Source organism: Drosophila simulans, chromosome 2L (genome assembly GCF_016746395.2).
Source record: "Drosophila simulans strain w501 chromosome 2L, Prin_Dsim_3.1, whole genome shotgun sequence".
Taxonomy (NCBI): Eukaryota; Metazoa; Arthropoda; class Insecta; order Diptera; family Drosophilidae; genus Drosophila; species Drosophila simulans.
This window is the reverse complement of record NC_052520.2, coordinates 1,857,842-1,880,669: the sequence shown is the minus strand read 5'-3', so window position 1 is coordinate 1,880,669 and position 22,828 is coordinate 1,857,842. Positions and strand designations below refer to the sequence as shown.

General features: G+C 43.6%; 1 protein-coding gene across 3 annotated transcripts; it reads right to left on the bottom strand.

The window, feature by feature from the left end:
* Nucleotides 1-52: 52 nt before the first annotated feature.
* Nucleotides 53-22,108, bottom strand: LOC6730614. 3 transcript variants are annotated; one of them, XM_039294267.2, is made up of 13 exons: nucleotides 21,960-22,105; nucleotides 21,251-21,466; nucleotides 13,923-15,773; nucleotides 10,451-10,599; nucleotides 7,357-7,520; nucleotides 6,649-6,921; nucleotides 6,463-6,559; nucleotides 5,859-5,986; nucleotides 5,044-5,186; nucleotides 4,325-4,447; nucleotides 3,131-3,242; nucleotides 2,809-2,990; nucleotides 53-2,160 (listed from the first exon to the last, which is right to left on the bottom strand). In XM_039294267.2, the coding sequence occupies exons 3-13, from the start codon at nucleotides 15,672-15,674 to the stop codon at nucleotides 1,780-1,782; spliced, it is 3,504 nt and encodes a 1,167-aa protein (XP_039150201.1). In that variant the 5' UTR covers nucleotides 15,675-15,773; nucleotides 21,251-21,466; nucleotides 21,960-22,105; the 3' UTR covers nucleotides 53-1,779. The 3 variants fall into 3 exon arrangements, with proteins under 3 accessions (XP_039150201.1, XP_016023051.1, XP_016023050.1); XM_016179386.3 differs by lacking the exon at nucleotides 21,251-21,466 and having other exon boundaries at nucleotides 21,960-22,108; XM_016179385.3 differs by lacking the exons at nucleotides 21,251-21,466; nucleotides 21,960-22,105 and having other exon boundaries at nucleotides 3,131-3,233.
* Nucleotides 22,109-22,828: the final 720 nt, after the last annotated feature.

Sequence of the window (22,828 nt, the reverse complement as noted above, 5' to 3'; positions counted from 1 at the left end):
AGCATTTCACATAATTGTTTTCCCACTCAAATTGAATTCAAGCCTTTTCATGCATCGTTTGATTTTCCACTTTATTTCGCTGATTGGCTTAAAAATTAAATTGTAATTGCCCAAAACGCCGAGTGTTTTGCCATAGGTTAAGTCGCTATTATTTTTAATTCATTTCATTACATTACTTTCATTGGCTTTGCTCTCTTTGTGTCTGTGATTTTCCCCTTAGGCTAAGGCGTGTCATTAATTTATGTTATTTGTTTTTCATTTGTGTGTGTATTCGTTTGGCTTGCCTCAGTTTATCGTTATTAATTACTTAATATAGCCTTTTAATTACAATCTCATTTTTCACTGCATATCAAATTGCACGAAATCTATAATTGATGCAAAAATGAGTGCATCAAGTCTCAATATAGTTCACTTATTTGCCTTACGCTTTTGTTTTTTTCCACTTTATTTGATTTAAAACGCAGTGAGCTCCACTTTGTGCCGACCTCTTTTGCAATTCGATCAGTATTAATGTTTACATATCAACAGCAATATGCTAAATGTGGCCAGCACCTGGACACACACACCACACATTCATTTATGGAAATAATTTCAAAATAAATATTATTTATGCACAGAAAACATATTAACTTTTGTGGCTACGATTTTAATTTATGCTAATTATTTTTCACTAACAACTTTCGACTGCGGTCGAACATTCGCAGCCAGCAGCAGCAATAATCTATGATATCTGCCTTGACCGAATTCAATTTAAACCAGCCTCCCATTTGCGCAATTTATTGTGGGGCGAAATTAATTAAAACTAAACTAAACAGAATTCCCTGAAATTAGTTGATATAATTCAAGTATTTGCGACACATTCGCGGGAAATTGATTTCATCGCAACCAAAACGCAACACAATCGAATCTGCTTTCGCTTTATTATTATTTAACTAATTGCAAACATTTGCAAATGAAAATGCGGTGAAAACCAGGCTTTATTAAAAGCTATCAAATTCTATGTCTGTTTCTCATTAGAGTGTCATATTTTCGGACTGGCAAACATAATTAGTTTGGCTCTCTTTTATGTTTCCTGAAAGGCCTTGCGTTTTCCAGACACATCTCAAACTAATTACAATGGCTGAGATATCTTTTCGCCCTCGGCCGGGAAATCATTTAATCTCTTTGAAATGCCCATATGCAAATGCACACCTATAAAGTTTAATTTGGGACTGGGCATTTGCATAGCAAATTTATGAAGATTTTATGGCCACAATTAGCCGAGATGGTCTGCCGTGTCTGGCGTGTCTGCTCCTTCAGGCCAGCCCTAATACGATTCCACATGAGAAAACTACGTAAATTTATGTTTCCTCGGACAACTGAGCTTTGGCAGTCCGGGCAACTGAAGAAGGCTTAATGCAAGCATATTAAACATTTACATAATGCCAGATGATCTCCCTCCCAACGTGGTATTTTATAATCAAACATTATCCTTTCTGTGTCAGTGTGCTTGTGTGTGCCTAGCCAAAATAAACCTTGATAAACAAGTTTGCTAAGCCTATGTATGAATGCCAGAGATTCATGTATTACTCATACATATTTGTGTTTGCATTAGCCGGAATCGTAATCATTAAATTAATTCACACACCTCTTTAGTTTATTATTATCGAATACTGTTCAATATTTGGAATATTCAACGAGTAGCATCAAAGATAATTACACAATCACCCGAACCCAACCCACTCACTCCCCTTTGCGTGGGGTGAATTTGACCAGCCATCCGCCGCTCTCGTCCAAGTCTCACTGTATCAACGGCGAGTGCTGTGAGTTCTCACTAAAGTCCACCGTGTAGTACATGTCGTTCTCCAGATTCATGGCCAGGTGCCGCTGAAAAGGTCGCTCCTGCAGCTGGCCACCCAGCGTGGTCTGCGTCTGAGGCTGTCCTGGCAGATGCCGGGTTCCCTGCTGCGGCCCTGCTGCTCCTCCGGCCCTCGGTCCACCTGGGGGCGCCACATTATTGGTGCTGCTGGTCGCGGTGGCCCCCTTGCCACTCAGCCAGTGTTTGTTCAGTTTGCCCTGCACTTTCGGGCGGCGGCTGAAGCCCAGTATGGGTATAAACGAGGTGGAACGTGTGGAGAATTTCCGATACGTCTGATTGACCTTGCAGTGACAAATGGTGACCTGCAACGGAGAGAAATGTGCACGAGGGGTTAGGAAAATGGTTATGGATTGCCGCCTAATGGCAATGGAAGTGGAGCACCGGGCGGTAGTTGCCAAAAAAGTTATTTGCTAAAAGTCAGTAGCTTTACGTAAGGCTAAAGTCATTTTTAGAATCAATCTCAGCTATGTGTTGCGTATCAATATTAATGAAAATTAAAATAACTACGCCAAAATCCCAAAGGACCGACAAAAGTTTGCACCATAAATAATCCAACTTAAACTTTCGACATTAACCTGTCCTATGCAGGACTTTTTAAGTTTGCATTAATTCGGCAAGGGACACATACTAAATTGCTCCCAGCTACCAATAAATTGGCATGGATGCGACTCTCCACTTGAAGGAGCACACATTGTGAACGGACACCAATTGTATAAATTTACATCTACTTTAAGCCCGGCGTCCAGGCGATTGAGCAACTTTTGGTTAAAGCCTCGGCTGCAGCTCGAACCATTTTGCCGACATCGAAATGAATATGCAATGCCATTTCGCGCACTTTGCATAACCGCAGAGTACAATTTCCCCCGGTCGGTCATGGGAGCTTGTTCGAGCAGGCCGAGACTCCCGGGAAGGACGAGGGACGCGGGTATGCGGGTATGGGAGGAACTTACCACAACGGCAACGATGAAAATGGCGGCTGCCAGGACTCCGGCCGCAAAATATGCATTATGCAATTCAATGGGACTCTTAAGCACAACCGATGAACCGAAAGTTTTGTCATTAAAATTTCTGGCGTTCGCATCGTCCACAATAAATTCGCTGGAACTAACGACCGTCTCCACCACGAACTCATCTGCGGAAAGGCCGGAAAGAAATCGCCGGAAAAAGTTAGATAGCCGCCGGGGGAGACATATTTCCTGCGGGCCACGCTGATGGCCCTAATCAAGTTAATGACTTTTGGGCACCGGAACCACAACGCCCCGGGCAACTCACCTTCGCACATGGTTCCTGTGTAGCCGGGACGGCAGGCGCAGTAGAAGCTATCGCCGCTGGACCAACAAGTGCCGCCATGGGTGCACGGATTCACGTTGCATTGCTGGAAGTACTGAAAGTTATCAATGCATTGGATGGGGATTGCGAAATGGAGTGCATCGGGATTACTCCCGCAATCAGTGCACTCAGGGAACATTAAAGCTAATTGACCAGCATGGAACACCAGTATAACCAGGCTAACCTTATTTTAAAAATGTAAAATAAACCTATAGAAATAGGTAATAGGCATTCAATGGTTTGTATTTGGAATTCTCTATTTTTCCAAAAACTAAACAACGGTTTCGCTTCATAACTTCGACTGCATTGTTTTTATAGCACACTTTCGAGCTCCCAAAAGTGAGAACAACAATTTTCGTATTATATCCTTGCCCTCATGGCGCTCGTATCCTCTAGCCACGCCCACTAGCAATTAGAATGGAGGCGCCGCCGCCATTCTTCCACTTTCTGTGTGTGCCTGGCATGTAGAATGTAATTAATTTAGCTGCCTTCCCCAACAGGAGCCACGAGCCACCAGCAGCCGCAACTTCGGGCCGCGGTCTGCCCGGCCCCAGGCCCAGCCCCTGCTCCTGCCACGCCCCTTTACCACCCAGTATAATGACAGTGTTCTGCGGATCCTTGGGTCCTCGGAGCAGTCGCGGTTAGTCAGCGTGTCCATCATTTTCACAAAGCTTTAATTATGGCGCCTTGACGCTTAATTTATGTACATTTTGTTAAGTTTTATTCTAGCACCACAAATTATCAAGTCCATTGAGCGTTTATTAAATTCTTTCTGAGTTGGTTCACCGCCGTTGGGGGCTAACTCAATTTATGAACCAAGTTGGCTTGAATGGGAATCGATTTGCAAGTCCAAGCAGGCGGGAAACTTCTACACGGAATATCAATTTCGATGAGCAGCGGCCGGCGCAAACCGAAGTCGTAAATCAGTTTAAAAATGCACAGCAGCCGCACAAACAATTCTGCATGCAATTGGGCCAGCAAAATTGGCTACAATTATGCCACTGCCAACAATTTGTGGCTGGAATCCTGGCTGGCAGGACTTGCAGTACTGGCAGGACTTGCACGACTTGGAGGACTGGCAGAAGGAAGCTCCCGAAAAAGCGGGGCCAAAGCGAAACTGCATAAATCATGACTTACCGTTCGTGGCATTTGATTACAATCCGGTCCGTTGCGACCTCCTGGGCATTCGCAGCTGAAATCATTTCCATGATCAATACAGCGATGTCCTTCGGGGCAGGGCTTGTTGGCGCAGAAATCAACCTAGAAAACACACAACAGAGAAACGGGCACAAATCAAAGCATATTGTGGCGGCAGAGATCTGTAGCTTCATTACGTATTCAAAAATGTTTTTGCCCAGCATTCGTATCTGAAGGATACACTCCCCCACACACTCACACACACACACACACACACCCATCCAATGCCATTTCCTATGCCTGTACGCGATGCTCGGTCGGAGCAAATTAAATCAATACCCATTCAGGACTCGCAGACAACTGCCGGCTGGCTGGAGTCCTTCCACTTTCTCATCGGGGAATTGTCGCGGGATTTGTTTTCAATACAAAATATTGATTATCCTGGGGAGCTAGAACCCACTGATGGGCACTCTTGGGGCTCAATTTTCATCGCAGATTCACAAGTCATGTTTTCGCGCATCTCGGATTGCTTCGTAAATTTTCAAGTTTACAAGCTGAGGCTTAAGATAAATTACAAACAATATATATCTGCTGCACTGTGAAGGCGAAGTGCTTGAAGTTACTATAATTCTTGCAATTTAGATGGAATTATCCCATGATTCAGATATTGATTGCTTGTATGTATTGTATTTTAAACTTATTCGACACTGTTCACTCACCTTAATTTGGCAGCGGTTGCCGCTGAATCCCTTCGTGCAGCGGCACTCGTAGCTGCCAATGTGATCGATGCACTCGCCGCCATTCTGACACGGATTCGATTCGCATTCATTATACTCGAAGTTGCACAGCTCGCCGGCGAATCCTGCGAGACAGGATGCGAAGAAATGAAATAAGAGGTGAGAAGGTGGCAGGGGCAGTGGGCAGGGGGTGAGAAGGGTTCAGTTGAAAAGCTTGCGGGTAATGTAAATGTGCAAAGTAAATGAAATGGAAATTTCAATGGGAAATGGGAAATGCTCTGGCTGGGCGACAGACTACTGTCTCGTCTTCCCGGAATTGCCCTCGTCTCTGTCTCAGTGATTTTTTATACATTTACTTTCATTGTGATTGAGTGCGATTTATGCAAATTGTGTTTGTGCCAATGAAATAATTTATGAGCTCCGATGTAGATTTTTTGATTTGCGCTGATTTCAATTCAATTGCAAAAGCGAAATTTGATTGCCTTAAAGTACGTGGATTTACCCAGTACCAGTTTGGGCTACTAGAAGGTTAAGCTATATGTATATAAGTTAGTTTCTTCTTTCTGTTGCAAAACAAATATCATTCATGACAAAGCTAGTGCCAATTTCCCCATCCACACATCCCAAAAATCCAATATATAATAGATCCAGCCAAAGCCAACAATGGTTGTGTGAAATTTCGACGATGATAACTCACAAAATATTGGCATTATGGGAGCGATTTCGCCAACGAATCAACAAAAGAATGAAGGCAATTTGCGTTTATTTGGCTGGAACTGTTGGTCCCATTTACTCACCTGGCTGGCAGAAGCAGCGGAACCCGTCCTCCTGGTCGACGCAGATGCCGTGAACACACGGCGAGGACTCGCACTCATTCAGGCTGTGCTGGCAAAGAGGTCCTGTGAACCCGGGAGCACAGTCGCAGCTGCGGGGCGGGACAAAGAGGGGTTAATACTCGTACAGTGGGGAGTCGGAGAAATAAAACAAAAAGCGGGGCGGTGAAACAACTGGGGATTTTTGAACATGCGACAAAAGTCAACATTTATGAGCAAACACAGACGGCGGCGGCTAGACAGAACCGCAAAACAATGGCCAGGATAATTGAATGAAGGCTGCTCCTGCTGCTGGCGAATGTGCTCCTCCAGCTGAATGTGTACCCTGCACTCGGAGCAAAAACGATGGCTTCATGTGCGGAAATGTGCAGTTTAAATGATTTTAAAACCACTTATTTTGCGGTCGCATAATTTTCAGCAAATTAAATTAGTTACTTTTAAATCTTTCATTATAATTCTTATGAATTTCTGTAAGTATTTCTGGAGTTTGTTTTTCAGCGTCCAGCTTAGCAACTCATCTTTCAGCCATTCCTGCCTTCTTTCCGTCTATTGTTTGCCTGGGACTCACCGAAAGTGCGTCGAGTTGCCCACACAGCTGCCGCCATTCATGCACTCGGCGGGATTGCAGGGATCCGACTCGTATTGACAGTTCTTGCCCGCGTATCCTGCGGAGACAAAGTGTAGTGGATGGATATTAATAGCATTATCGCAGGACACCGGCATCCACTAATGAGGCTCCAAGCTAATGACCTACCGTACGGGCACAGGCACTGGTACGAGTTGCCCTCGTGGCCCTGCGAGAGGTCCACGCAGATGCCGTTGTTGGTGCAAGGACTCGGATTGCAGGCGTCTATCTCCTCGCAGTGCGGTCCTGCGAATCCGCTGCAGCACTGGCACTCGTACTCCTCCATCCCGGAGTTGGAGTAGCACACTCCCTTGCCGGAACAATCGGCGTTCTCGCCGCAATTGTCGGTTTTGGTGGTCACCTTCAGGCGCACACACTGCGCGCCCCACAACTCGGACACCACTGGAGGGCAGGAGGAGAAGCGAAAAAGGGTTTCATATTAATTAGGGCTACACGAAGGCTCCGAACGGAGGACAAAAAAGAGGCATATAATAGGCCGGACGGGAACCACAAACAGGGAAAAAACGGCTCCCCCAAGGCAGCTTCCTCTGGCACGAGTTGGAAATGACACCGCATAGATGAATGGATGGAATACCCTAGCTGGCCAAATGGGAGGCCATTTCCGAGGTGCTGATGGCTCTTTGGGGAATATTTGAGTTAAATTTTCAACAGGACTGGTTCAGGTACAGGAAAATTAAATTCTTCAACCTACTTCAACTTATAACTTAATAGATGCTCCGTTCTAAACTTTTATTTGCAATTAAGACTCTCTTCTTTGACAGGATAACCTAATTTCAAGCCACGAATTCGGCGCACCCCGCAGAAGTGAGTACTCACCAATTAGCAGGTTAACTCCCTCGGTGAGGTCCTTATCGTACAGGGTAACCAGCTTCCTGCCGTCGACCACCAGCGGCGTGATATCCAGCAGGACGCCCTCGGTCACATCGCAGTGTTCGTGGCCGGAACGAGTTACCTGATACACCTGTGTGGCGTGAACGGCGCTGCTCGTGGATGACGTTTATTGGGACAGAAACCAGAGGCCAGAGTTCCAGGATCCAGGATCCAGGTGTGGGTGGTGCGGCAAAATAGACACAGACATGCAATGAGTGGGGCTCAAAGGTGGCAGCCAAGTTAAATGGCTTATGTTTGCTTGCTTAAGTTATAAATATGACCGAAGACGTCCTAGTCGCTATTGCTTCTGTCTTCCCTGTGTATGTGCTTAATTAATTTAAATTTATTTATAAGCAGTTGCTCCCCCGCTCCTCCTGCTCCGGCGGAAATTAAATAGCACAAAAGCGGAAATGAAATTAGTCGAGGAGGGCGGCTGCCTCGGAACGAAGGGTTTATTCCGAGGATACTCGGGCCGCAGGGTTTCCTTCTAATTTCCCTGTTTCTAGGCGGTTATTGCGGTTACTTTTTGCGGCAGCTTTCAGTTTATAAGCAGATATTAATGGAGTGCAAATTGGTGAGTCCTGGGATTATGTGTGTACACTTGCTTTAACTTTTTCATTATTTAGTCTGATGTACTGCGACTAAGAATGTTATACTATGCGACCTGCTTATATATTTTGACAATATTTATACTACTGTAACTTTGGTTGAAAGGGACAGATATTATTGCACTTCTATGATTCAGTACGAACTCTCGAAGCCTTTAAGTTTTCTGCCTTCTAAAAAAACTGCACTCATGTTCATTCGAAGCCATCTTGCTCGACTTTGCAGCTCTTCGGGGAAGCCTTTTCTGCACTTGCACTACTTTCCTCGAAAACATAGATACAAACAGAGGGAGACACCTCGTATAGTATCCAAGTTAGCAGTTTTTCAACAACACGTAGTCGAGGAAAAAAGGGAAAAGTTGCTGGAAAACTGCGAGCCCAGAAAGTTAGTGGCTCCACCTCCTGCTCCGCCAATCTATTTGCTACCCACTCGCTTTTCCTTGGGCTCGCAGCGGCATTATTATTTGTTGCTATTGCATTTGTTAACTTGGCGGGAGTCGCCGAACACATACACATATTAAATCGATAATAAAAACTTTTTTGACATCTCATTTTCATAGTTGGCGGGAACTTTTCGCTGCGGCCCCTGCGCTCAATTGTGCGCTATACCTCGCATCACTTTCACTCCTCAACTAACTCGATTGTTTGCGGTCTTATTTTGCCCCAGGAAAGTTACAAAATCGGAACTTATGCCAGGCATTTCGAGTTGGCAGAGTTGCCGCGGGCCGGATAGGGAAAAAGAAATGCGAAAATATAGGGAAAAGCGGAAAATTTCCAGCGCGGTCGCGTTTGATGTCTGGCCCAAAGTTCGACAAATGAATTTTAATTTTTCTTGCGCTTCTCTTCGGGGTGAAAAACTTTTCGATGGCTGGCGGCTGCGGCATCTATCAAGTGATAAGATAAGAACCAGCCACCGAGCTAAATTAAAAAGGGCAAAAAGTGTGGCCAGCAACCGGGCCAAAAATGATAGCAAAGCCGAGAGAAACGTGATAATTGCCATGGCAAAAAGGGTCAGCCAGCTGTGGTGTGTGTATGTTCAGGTCCATGACTAATGGTCAACAACTTGGACTGCACGCAGAGAAAATATGGCAAACAAACAGGCATTAATGTGGTATTAATTTGGTAAAAAAAATTTACAACAGCTGCGAAGGGATTTTAATTCCACGTATTTTTTTAAAGTTTGGTTAATAATCCCATCCACTTTTTACATTATATTTAAATACACAGCATATTGTTTACTGTGCTTGATATCGCATTTATATGCGCAGTTTGTTTGTGCAGTTTTGTCAGACTTTATAAAATAAGCGGAGAGAAATAAAAATTTGCGAGCTGAAATAAAGGATATGGCCCGAAAGGAGAGTTAGACAGCGACTGTCGAGTAAGAGTAAACAATTTAATAAACTGTAAAAAGGCCAAGATAATGGCGAACGTGTCTGGGACCTGTAACTATTCCCTATCTTTGGACTCGAGCAGACGTGCTGGAGAAAAATCAATAAAGGTCCTTAATGGACGATATTATATAATAAGCCCCCGAACAAACACGTTTCAGTGCGCATTAAAGCGTTTAACTGAAAATAAAAACAAGACTAAAAGTAGCCCCACCCACTCACGCCCACAACCTGCCAACTAGGTGTAAAATAAGGGAGTGATTTCATTTTTCCATGTGCCACGGACTTAGGGGACGCTCCCCCTCCCTTGCCAGTAAACTCAGGTGTCTGGCGAAAGGGTCGCTCCATGATGAGCTCCATGATGAGGCAGCAGTTGCTGGTGGAAGTGCGGCTGGTGTTGCTGATGTTGCTGCTGTTGTTGATGATGTTGCTGATGGCACATAATGACAGTTTTTCCCGGGACCCAAGTCACCGGCTTTGATCAACTACATACATCACTGCCAGTAGTCAGTAGTCAGGTTAACTTCGCTTTGCTAGCAACGCTTTCAACAAGTAACGACGGCAAAAAGTGGGGATTATGTAATTGGATCCCTTATCTGGCGTAAATTGATACTGTTGGTCTGTGCACAACACCAAATGACGCAAAAGAAGTCGTGATTGTCTCAGATTATTTAGGATAATCCATCTGTGTTTCTAAATACATAAAATACTTTCTAGACGACAGGGCAACCAAACAGGCGGATGTCGTGAAATGTTTTGGGTAGTAAATTATAATTTACATTTTGTATCTCCACCCCTACAGAAAAAATCGATGATCAATCATGGCAATGGGGCAAAAGTTTTTTCCCGCTTTTACAACATGTCACTGGCAACAGGATTAAATGAAAGTTTGGAGTGCACAGCTGCGATACAATTCTATTATAGACTGTTTCCCTTTGTTTGCGGAATTAATTTAACCCGCAGCACTAAAAAGTAATTCTCCGCTCACAACAATTTAAGCTGACCATTTTTTTAGCTAGCAGTTTAAACTAACCATTTAACACTCACCTGCTCGTGTTGTTCGGCTCGTGCGAAGGATTCAACATGGCATCATTGATTTCCACAATTAAAATGTCGCCGGACTGGATCTCCGCCTCTCCTCGCCAGGTCAGGACATTCGGGACGCAGTGCTCGTCCGGTTTGCAGTGTTCCGTGGTCTGAAGAAGAACAGATTGGGGGTGAAAATGGGTTATTCAGCTTGCTCTAAGAGGGCCTAAGGCTCCGACAGCCGAGCAGAACTGAATTATTTAGCAAGTTTCCTAGTTTCAATTTTACAACACGGCTCTGTCCCTTTTAGACCCTCCCTTTAGTTCTGGCCCAGAAACACATTTGAATAAGTAGTAGCAGGCGTAACTTAATAAACCTACGGCTAAAAGGTTCATTCGGGCTGGATATTAGCAAAGTTTCTGGCATATGCAGGGCATATGGATCCACTCAATGTTGCCAAATTTTTATTAATTTGGGTTAAGCCAGACATACGCCGCCGCCAGTGGGGCACGTCAAAATCGGTATACAAATAATAGAAATCCACATCCCAGAGTCGACTTTGCGGTTATCCCTGCCCTTTTTTATGTGCTCGGCCTCTGTGTCCGGCAATTTTAGCATATTTTTGCGCAATTTGAAGCGGTTTAGTTTGCCTGTCGCTTTTTATGCCGCATTTGTACTGTTCGGGGGGATTTGTAGGAGCTCCAAATTTATGGCATTTTAATGGCCTGTCTCTACGCACATAAAAATCCACATTGTATGCCGGCCAGCCCGAAAAAAGCTGCATATTTACATCTAAAAGGGGAATGTTGACCCACTGGGAAATGGCCAAGTTTTTGGGTCACATAGAATTTCATGCGTATTTTGTGGTCGGCTCTTTTTTATGAACACCGCAATAGGTAATGGCATAAATTTACATTTTTATTTGTTGTATATGTTACAAGTTTTCGCTGTTGACCACGCTTCTTGGAAACATACAATTTGTCGAAATTAAAACCACAAATATGGGGGAATTTATGTAGTTCTGCGTCCATTGGAGGCTTCCATGAAATATTTAAATTGGAATAAATGGGCGGAACAAATCGTAGATACTTTTGTGCACATTTACAAATTTCTAATATCACAATAGATATAATTCTAAACAGAAGCAATTAAATATTTTCAATCTTTTAAGTGACACCAGGACATTCTGCGCTCAAACATTAGCATAGACTCAAAACAAAAAAAAAAAAAACTTAAAAAATGCATTTAGGCTTAAATGACTTAAAAAGTGTACAAAGAGAATGAAAATTTTCATCAAAACGAGTCCCGAAACAACAAACAGCAAAGTAAACAAATTCAGTTGAAAAATGTTTTCACTGACCTCCGGAGCACAAAACTTGATGAAAAGCGCCCACCTTTTATGCAAAATTGTTTTCTTTAATTGTTTTTTTTTTCTCGGTAGCTGGAAAAGGACCTTGAGGCGCCAAGGAAGTCGGCATTAATTTTATGCAAGGTACACATTATGCCAATGCTTAAAATATACGTATTTTCCTTTCAGGTGGCCCGGAGTTTGCATAATGCTGCAGTGCGTCTTAATTAAATTCATGGCCGAGCTGCCATTGGCCATTTGCTGACCAAAAAGTAAACAGGAAATCAATTTCGCTGCCTTCTTTGCTGCTCCATTTTGGCCACCCACAAAAGAAACGAATCTGGCCCAAACATCCTTCAAATGGCCATCAAACTTAATGGCATTTCGCTCGGAAACACACAGAAAGCCGTTTGAATAGACAGTCCGCTCGATGTTAATTAAACATTCGGTCCACAGTCAGCTAGTCAAAGGTTTCGGCTCGAAAAGCACACTCACATAACTTCTGATGCCGATGAAAAGGGTGTGTATTTTCTACGAAATGAATTTAAATATTTGCCAAGGAGCAGCAGCTGTGATTTGCCCGGCCAAATGGCTTGATTTACGTCAATATAAACAGGACACGAAAGGGATATGTGCAGAATGGAAAACTGACTCCAAACTGAAACACAGACCCTAAAGGAATTCGCCAGATGAGCTCCGATCCGAGTCCCTTGTCTAGTTTATTCGTGATTTAACAACAAATGCGATTTAATAAAGAAATGAATAACCCTTTTCTCAGCCGAGCGGACAGTGCGTTTCAGCCCTAAAAGTCCTGGCTTTAAAATGGTAGCAACCTTTTGCAGTGATTAAATTGAATATGTTATATTAGTAATTACGCATATTTAGTAATTTGAAGTCATCAATTAATAAACCAAATTGTAGTAACCGCAAATAATGGTTAATAGGTTGTAATCAGCTTATTCTTTTTTTCTAAGCTTAAATTAATAACCACTTTTGTGGTTTTTAGAAGGCCACAAATTATTAATGGATTTTAAATCAGCTACAACTGATTTTTTAAGAAGTTCAAATGGAAAATAACCGATATATTTATAGCTCAATTTTACACCTGCCTTCGGTGAATCCTACACAAGCGAACTGGACTGTAAGGACACCCCAGGCTTCGTCCTTTTTTGCATAGGGACTAGGGAAAACCCCAATGTTTCCGGTCAACTTGCTTAGGGTCGTCCCCTCCATTGCCATCTCATCCACATGCTGCTTGCTGGGAAATGGCCAAATAAAATGACGATCAATAATTTCCTTTGTTGGCCAACTTATCGGGGGATTAAATTTGCAGGGAGAATCCTTTTGGTTCCGATGCCCTTTTCTTGTCCACTCAACTGTTCCCGTCCATGTTAACTTCAAATGTGCTTGTCATTTATTTATGTGGCTCCGGTCGCCATTGATTTCCTTCGGTTGCCGAATTGTCTCAGCCCTAAAAGGTTTTCAATTAGCCGAGCAAACAGTTTTAACAACTTTCGGCTGTTCGAAGGGAAATTGGATATCGAATGTCGGTTGTCATTGGTAAAGCTAAGGCAAAAGAGTGCTGGGATGCCTTCGCTGAACTCGGTCCCTAATCAATCTTTTCTAACAACTTCAGCAGCTTCATTAGGATTCACGTTTCCGTTTGGCTAATCCGCAGGTTCGCAGAACCCGAAAACTAAGCTTTCTCCATACTAATTAGCCGTCAGCAGGCGTATTATGTAAATGGAGTCCGTTAGTCAGTCGCCCGCTCTCACTTTTCTTTTCCATTTTCCGTTTCCCTAACCACCAGCTAATTGCTTAACCCGCTTACTCGAATAACACGCATACGCCGTGTGTTCCCATTCCATTCAACCATTAAGCTGTATTTTCTTTCGCTGCCTCTGTGTCCTTTGTCTCTCTAATGATAAGAACTTAATAAGGCCTCAATTGTTCTGATAAAGCCCTAAACGCAGTGCACAGGGAGAAGTTGTACGATAATATAAAATAAAGAATTTTCTTCATAATTTTTATATAATAATAATCAAAAAAATTCCCAACGTAAAAGTTAACTGTTAAATAAATATAATATTAAATGACTTGTGATCCCGCACTAAGGCTCATGAATCGTTTTATGAGTGGACTCACCACAATGGGCAGCAGCAGCTCGTGGGTCTCGTTGCCGCGCCACAGATGCGAGTCCTGCGGCACATTGGGAATCTCGCACTCGAGCGAATTGATTTTCTCCTGCAGGCGACTCAGGATGCGCGGCCTGGCGATTGGCTTTGAAGCGGTCTTAGTGGGATTAGCTGCGGACGGACGAGTCCTGGCGGTGGCCAGCAGAGTGGCCATCGTTGTGGTGGGGCTGGCGATTGTGGTGGTAGTGGTGGTGCTGGAGCTGGTGCTGGTGGTCGATGATGGTGATGCCGTCGACTTGTCAACCGACTTTGGCGGTGTCAAGGCCTTGAGCAATAATTTGGCACGCTTAAGCTCCTTCTGATATTTTCCAGTGGTTGTTGCCGGTAGTCTGGTTGTTGTTGCTGCCGTGGTAGTTGACTCAGCAGTTGTTGTTGTTGCGGGGCTTCCTGCCGTTGTAGTTGTGGTTGGGCCAAAAGTTTTCCCTTCTGGCGTCACGTTCGAGCTTGTGGCCCGAGTTGTATCCTCCGCTGACTTTATCGGACTGCCTTCAGCCTTGGCTGCCTTCATTAACTTGCGCTTATTGTGGAGCAGCATTTCGTTGTACAGCTCCTTGCTGTTGTAGAACTTTGTGGTGGAGAACTCGGGATGCGAGGCTGGAGGATTGGGCGCGTCGGCATCCGTTTGGAACTTGGTGTTGGCGAAGTCAATGTGCGGCATGGCCATCACATCGCTGGCCCGATGCTGCATGGGAAACTCAAAGCTTTTCTTGACCCGGCGATCAATAAAGGTATTGCCCGGATGCTGCACGGTCGTAACTCTGGGCCTCAAAGTTGTCGTTTCATGCAGCTGGAACTTGCTCTCGATTTCGGTAATCAAATCATCCTGATCGGCCAGCAGTTTGCCCGTGAAATCGGCTGTGGTTCCCTGGTGCGGTCTGCTTGTTGTGGGCTTCACTGTGGTAGAGCTGCCGAACTTTTCCTGATTTATTTGTATCTTGTCCTTCACCTCAATCACCTCTTTCTCGACCATCATCTCCACTTCGTTGGGCATCAGATTCTGCTTGTATTCCTCGGCATTTTCGGGCTGGGTGAACACGGTTCTTTGCTTAATCAACTCGTCATTATCGTTCTGGATAATTGGCTGAAAGTCCTCGATTTTCAGTGGATATAGGTCCACTATATTCAGTTTGCTGGCCGTGGGCTGCTGGGCCAACATGGCGTCGTATCTAGCGCGTTCCTCCTCGTTCAAGTCGGCCAACGTTTCGGCTACTTGATATGAGGCAGCAGCCTGCATCTGAATTTGCAGCGGGGAAATTGTGGGGGTCACATCCTCCTCATCCTGCTCATCCTGGTCCATGGCTTCTGGTTGCTCAGTGGTGGTTGTCGGTCCATCCACTGGCTTTTCGCTCAGTTTAATCCGATGCAGTGCATCCTTGATGCTGCCTATTTCACCCAAATCGGCTGGAACCATCTTTTGGGTGGTTGTCATTAGCCTGACTGTAGTTGGTGTGGGTGTGGAAGTTTCCCCCACTTCATCCTCCGCCACGGTTGTTGCCCTGGTTGTTGTTGTGCTGGTTGTGGCCGTCGTGGTGGGCGTGGCCGTTGAGGTTGACCCGCCCACAGCTGAAATCTCTCTCGATTCCTCCGTGGAAATTTTCAAAAGCGTTCTGTTGCTTTTCGCAGTCAAGTCATTTGTTATGGTTTCACTAGTTGTTGCTGCCACCACCGCAATTACCAATGTTAAAATGTAGATTTTCCACATTTTTCTGGCTTTGAAATTCCCTTTGGGAATTTTTCCTCGTTTGAAAAATTGTTGTTCTATTGCAATTTTTATAAATATCCGCTCATGGCGACTGCAAATCTGTAAATAGAAAAATAGATTATATTAGTGCAACAAAGTTTTGGTTTCCCTTTCCTGCGACCACAACCATCTATTTGTTAAACAAAAAACGGTCATATTTTATGGATAAATCCATGGCCGGCTGACTTTCTGTTGTTTGGCTTTTCTGGCAAATATATTTGCATTTAATCGTATTTATTTTCCAGCGCGTTTCGCTTTACAGCATTTGTTTGGCTGTTTGAAAATCTGACGGCACAAATAGAATTTATAATGCCAGGCAACATATTAATTAAAATTCCCTCCACCCTCCAGACACATTGTTTGCAGAAATGCCACGCGCACTTGGAATTTTCCAATACAACAATAAACTGGTAAATACACTTGTTCAGCGAATTTCTGGCCCTTCAAAAAGAGTTTTCGCTCGATGAGTTGTTCGGAAGTATGCAACAAATTTGTGCACTCAACACTCAAAAGTTTTTGCTAAATTCAGTACGAATGTTTTTGTCAGCTAATCGAATGATTTCCCTCATGCGGGTCAGGCCATTCATAATCCATTGGTCAAATTGAATACATGCCGAAGTAAAATAACTTACACATGCAATTGAATTTGATGGCCCGATAAAAGGAAGACTGGAATTACATAATTGACAAAGCATTTCAAGGGGCACTGAAGCCCGAAATCAGTTGGGAATTTCAAGGGGACCCGATTGATTTGCGGCTCGCCGCGCTTAACCCACTGTTGCCCCTCCTTCTGGCCACTGCCTCTGGCAGCTGACAACTCACAGTTGATTGCGCCCAGTGGACTGGACTGGACGGGACGGGACGGGACGACCATTGAGCCAACTTGAGTGGAACTCTAGTTGGACATACATTCATGACTGGCTCTGTACTGGCTCCACGTCCTCCCTTTCGCACGCTTATCTCTGCAGTTTGTCAACGCAGCTGAAGACGCAGAGTCGCCCCATGAATTTCTCGGGTGCACTGAGAGAAAACATGTATTGAGGTGGATAGAGAAATTCTTTTTATGAGACAAGTATTCCTCGATTCTCACATATACCTTGAAGTGAATTAAGCCTCATAAATTCATAACTTGTTTTTTTAAATATTCTTCAAGTAACATGTTTCTCTCTCTGTTCACAATGTATAGATGGGCATGTGTGTTGAATCTAGTTCAACAGTCGTTCGTTGTGGTACTTTATGTGCGACATATTTATCTGGAAAGCCATAATCCTGCACAGCGAAGAGAGGAGGGGCGGCGGGGGAGGTATCTTGAGCTATTTATAGGCACATTTTCCCAGATTAAGCCGGTCTGCGTTCGCTCTGTGAAATGGTTCATATGACCAGTCCAATGCGATGAGCCATCTCAGATATTCTGTTTGAACCGAAGTCCAACTGATGCTTAAACCAAATTGGCCCGGACAAACCACCGGCTGGATTGGGTGGCTCAGTTGAGTGGGCAAAATCCATTTAATTTGGATAAATTTCAAGTCATTTTGCCTTGACTTAAGTCTGTGGAAATTTGAATTAAATTAAAGCTAGTTATTCTCGTAAGCAGAGATAATAATATTATGAAGTAAAACCTAACCCAGAGAAATCTATGTTCAAATAACATGAGATTTTAAACAAAGTTCAACATTGAATAAGCAATGTAATACTCTGTAAAATCAACACGCATATATTGTAATGAGATGTCTGCCAATACTAAATGCAATATCAGATGGGAAATCATTAGTTGGTTTCGCCACCAGCCCCAAGGGCAGTATGTAAGCCCGTTCTATATTGGGTTGCGCCTATTTGCGAGCTCCGATGGCTGGTGATAAATCAAACCTGGGCGCACACAGTGCCGTCGAAAAGTTGGCTCCCGTGGTGCATGTGTAATGCCGACTAAGTAGCTGTAAAATATATTGCAATTTGTTGCAGCTGCGCAGCCCGAACAGCCAGCCAGCAGCCCACCCACATTTCCGCATGTCCTTGAGCGCCCCCAGCAGGCATTCAATTAATTATTGTAATGACGAAATTAATTAAAACTCATCCAATTTGAGGCTGCGGCTGGGCCATATTGAAAAGTATATTTATGTTCTGCGGTCTGTCAGGTAGGCAAACTGAAAGCCCTCAAACGGATGTCAAATCGGTGTACTACAAACGGGAAATGGGAAGTGAACGGCTGGGGAAAGTTAAGAGCATCGGGGACTTTCCGGCACAAACAACTTAAGCACATTTCTTTGTTTGGCCTGGAGCAGCAAGCGAAAACAAATCAAAATCCGCTTAGTTCCGCATCCCCGGGCCACTCTTCATTTTTTTTCAGTCTCCTTAAAGTCAGCGCTGTGGTAAGTCCCGATAACTGAGCCCAACTTTTCGCATCTTCAGCCCCAATATTCCCAGATTTTTCATCAACTTTTTGCGGTTGAGCTGCACACACAAAAAGTCGGGCAAAAAAAAAACAGTCGTAAGGAGGATAACTGCGGGAATTTTCATATTTCCTTTGAGAAATGAATTTATGCTCCGCAATTGGCCGGCTTTCTGCTGACCACTCTGTACTTCAAACGATTTTTTGTCCGGCTGTGATTCATTGAGAGCGAATGCTTCAATTAGAAGTGAAACCCTCCTGCCTTTCGTTTCATTTTGGAATGGAACTCAGAAAAGATACAGCATCAATAGGTGGAAGAAATATTCAAATGGAAAAACGAAGTAATGGTTAGGTATTTCAGAGTAGTTTGTTATTCTGTGTGTTAAGCACATAACTAGTTTATTTTAATGAAAAACAATTAAAAAGTTACTACCAGTAATTCATTCATTTTATTTTCTGCCAGTTGCAAGGGGCTTGCTCTATTTTGAACTAAAAGTTGCACATAAGTCACTATTTTTTGCCAACAAATATGTGTCATAAAACGTAATATTCCCTTTGACAAGGCTTATTCAAATCCCCGCATATCCCTCTGCGAAAATTGTATATTCAGATAGAAAAACTCATTTCCGTAATCCAGAGCGAGATCGCCCGACTGTTTCCTGTCATAAATCATGCTCACAAAGCTAATTCCCAAAATGAAACATATCTTACGCCGGCTTACGAAGAGCAAAAATAAAACACTTAAAAATTTCCCAATTTTCTGGAGCTTACAATAAGAGGCACGCGGAAATGGCGAATAAACGGAAAAGCGGAGTAAAGAAATAAATACAGAAATGGAGTGAAGTTGGCCTGTAAAAAGCAAAGTAGCAAACACACATAAATAAACACGTTCAATGGCAAATAAAAAATAAATCAAACATTTCACTTGGCGCGGCCCGAAAATAAACAGAAAACAGCAACAACAGCAGGGCATCAACAAAAATATTGTAGAAATGCTGGAATAATAAAAGTGAAAATGAAAAACAAATAAAAAACGCTGGCATGGGGGCGTGGCCCTCTATGTCTGGAAAAACTTTTCCGCTGCTTCTTCTTGGCAAACAGTTGCAGCAGCCGAGGAAAAGCGACGTGAAAGAGCAAAATGTAAATAGAAATAAAAATGAAGCTTAATTTAAAATGCGACGAAGCGTGGCACACACACAGACAAAAAAAAATCCGGAAAATGCCTCGAATATTTCATACTCGGTGGTGAGCAAAATGTGTTGCATACTTTTTTGGGCAAGGCAAATATTTATCAAGGGAAAATTAAATTTGATAAGTCGGCCGAAATCTTTTTGTATTGTATATTTTTTCTATATTAATAAATTTCTGTCTCACTGGTAAACTCTCCAATTACTGGGTATATAAAATACATATACACTGGGCCATAAACAAGCGCTAATATCAACAGAAAAATAGAAAAAGGCGACGAAGATGGGCCGCTGCAGATAAACATTGCGAATAACATTTTTCGCTCTATGCAAAACAACTTTCCTCCTCCATTTGCCCCCTTTTATATTTAGAAATGTGTGTGCTTTTTTTGTGAGCTTCCTTTGGTCGCATTTTTGGGGTAACACACACAAAAACACACACACACACATACCGCCACGGACCGAGAAAAAGGCTAAGAGAAGAAGAAATCTAAAACTCGCAACCGCAAAAACCACTCTACTCCCCTGTGCTCCTAGACCAACTCCATCCACAAGTTTTTGGCCTGCCGGTGACGCTTTTTTGATAGCAGCCACAGCGCCACACGAAACAACCTCCCCCTGCTTAAACCCCTCAACCAGGACCTTAAAACAAGGTGTGTCCTTGCACAGTGGTGGGCAAATCGATGGGAGACGTGTTTGACTGATTGAAGTGCTGCAAAGTTGTTTAATTGGCTTTAAAACTTACGGACAGGAACTTGTTTTTCTAGCTAGCTAAGTAGTTGACGAAAATGAAATATGTTTTACTTAGATATTCTTTTTATAATTCCAACCGTTTTTGGTTTTACTTATATTTAAAATTCGTTAAATTATTGTGCTAAATGGCTTGCAAGCCGCAGAAGCTGTGCTGCTGTAGCTGTAGTCACGACTTTTGAGAACTTCTTCACGCATCGCCCACAGTGCTCGGTTTCAGAATGGGAAGAGGGGCGTAGTGAAAGGGGGTTCTGGAGGGGTCTCGTGGCGCCCAACTCGAAGTGCTCGGCGCTGCGTTGTAAAGAACTCGCATTTATCTTTATTTTTATGCCACAAACACGCCGTCTTGCTCAAAGCGAAAGAGAGGGCGACATGGCGAGGTTTTTAGTGCGATACGCAGGGGTTATGGCGGAGTTAACTTTCGCACCCTTAGCCTTCATCACCGCCCCCTTTCCACCCACAAGAGCACCCTTCCTGGGGGCAAACCGAAAGCCAACATTAGCTGGGGCCACGTTGAAGGCGGCGAACGCATACAAATCACAGAGAAAAGAAGGTGCGAGTGCGAAAACGACACTTGAAAAAATGTATATACCAAATCAATGTATTCGGAAGTAAAAACTTATTTGAATGATTCAATCCACCAACATTTTGCTGTAGAATCAAGTGTATCTTGAACGAAAGCATCCGTCTATGTATGGTTTCAATCCACATATCTGAAGAATTCATTTTCTTCTGTTGCACTTACTTTTATGCATTTGTTGGATTTCAATTTTTGCAAGTGTATGAAAGAGGCTGGCCAGGAGGCTTTCGGGTCGTCGGGGGCCACCACCACCCACTGGTTGGGTGTGGTGGGTGTGGGCCTAATCTCTTCAATCTTCTAGTTTTTGCTATGTAAAGTGAGGCGCTTAAGGCCTCTCCTTCTCGTGGGTGACAACATCAGCCGACCGCACACTCACACACACACGTGCATTGCCATGCCTTCAGTGGGAAAATCGAAGCTCTTGTACGCCACTTGAAGCGCTAAGCTAAGCTGGAAAAAAGAGGACTTGATGGGGCTGGAAAAGCCGAAGGTGGGGGGAAGCCAGAGGAAGCTAGGTAAACTTCAAGTGCTGGGAGTCGAAAAATGGGGAAAATATCGGGCGAAAGAGACGAGGAACTTGCACATCTGCCGGTAAATATTATTCAATGTAGTTCTTCAAAGCAAAATCACGTACAAACTCCGGCTAAAATCCCTTGTCCGTCGATCCGATCCGTTGAGTCCGCTTTTTGGTGTTAGTTTTAATTTCAAATTATTTGTTTGGGTTCACCGCTTTTACTTCGGCCTTGGCTCGTGGCTCTCTGTTTGCACTTTTCCGTTTTGTGTTTATTTTTTTTGTTAATTTCACTTTGTCGCTTTGTGTTTGTTTTTCATGAATTTTACTTTGTTTGTACTGCAAAGAATTTTGTGGGTGACTTCTATAGAATGTTATCTTTGGGGGCACAACTGCTCTTTCACTTGGCCAGCAGTTCCGCAAAGTTTTTCTAGGCCAGCAAAGGCTATTACTGAAATACTATCTTCTGCTGTGTTTTCCCCGATAAGCTAAAAACAACTATGGACTAACTTTATTTTGTAAGTCAAATTTAGTTATGCACAAAAGCTTTAACAGGACTGATTTTAAAATATGAGTAAAAAATTGAGCCTTTAAATTGCAATCATTTTCAGATTTTAATGGAATAAATAATCCTTTAGAAGCTCCTAAACTATTGCAGTTGCATTCTGAAATTTTTAATAAATGTGTTACCAACTAAGTTTATTCTAAGCACTTTTTTGCCGAATGATTGTTTCGAATGTCGCAGGCACTTGGCCAATTCAGTCTAAGCCCACAAGCGAGAGGAGCTCTTGAGCCAAATCCTGACGATTGGATGAGACCGCTGTGAACTCACTTTGGCTTGCAAACAATGTAAACACACTTCGACCGGGGAACTTTTGAGGTCCTGTGCGATACTCCGACTCCAAATCGCGACCAACCGTAACGCTTCAAAGTTACTCCGCTACTGGTCGTCAGGATGCTGGCCATGTTCAGATAAACGTCCTGGAGCTTTGCCATAAAATCCGTGAGATCCGAGAGTGGCTCGCTCTCCGCAGGACTCGCTGCTCTCTACATGCGCACTCAGCATCCGAGAGAAATGTTTTGGGTTTTATTTGAAGGGAAGTTTCGGCGCCGTGAGGCGAGGTCCTTCTGAAATTACCCAAAACATTGGATGCGCCAACAGCTGGGCAACAGCTGATGACTTGAGGATGGTAAGGAGCCAAGGCAAAGCTTTCATAACTTGTGGAGCGTTCATCTCTATATGTGTTATCTGTATTTATTTTCCTTTTCGCCGGCTTCTGCGTCCGTTTGATGTTGCGGTTGCTTTGGTTTCCCCTTTATTATCATCATTATCGTCATCAGTGTGACGCACTCTTGGCTGCGAAATGCTTTTCATTATGCGCACTAATGTCTATGGCCTTTATGTCTAATGCGTGCATAAGGGCCCACTCTTAAATCCCGACTTGGCCCTGTTTGCACTGCGGCATATGTACTTATATATGCGTATATACAAATACGGGGGCATGTCGGGGCACACATTATGCGGATTGGGCCGGTTTATTTGTACTTTTCTTGGCTGTGGATTATTTTTATCATCGCTTGTGCATGTAATTTATTATAATGATTTACACATTAAGTATCATTAAGCCGAGTGCTCGGCTGTTGTGTAAGGGCGTATAAATTGCAACTAATTGTTCACAACGCGTCGTATGCGTGATATAT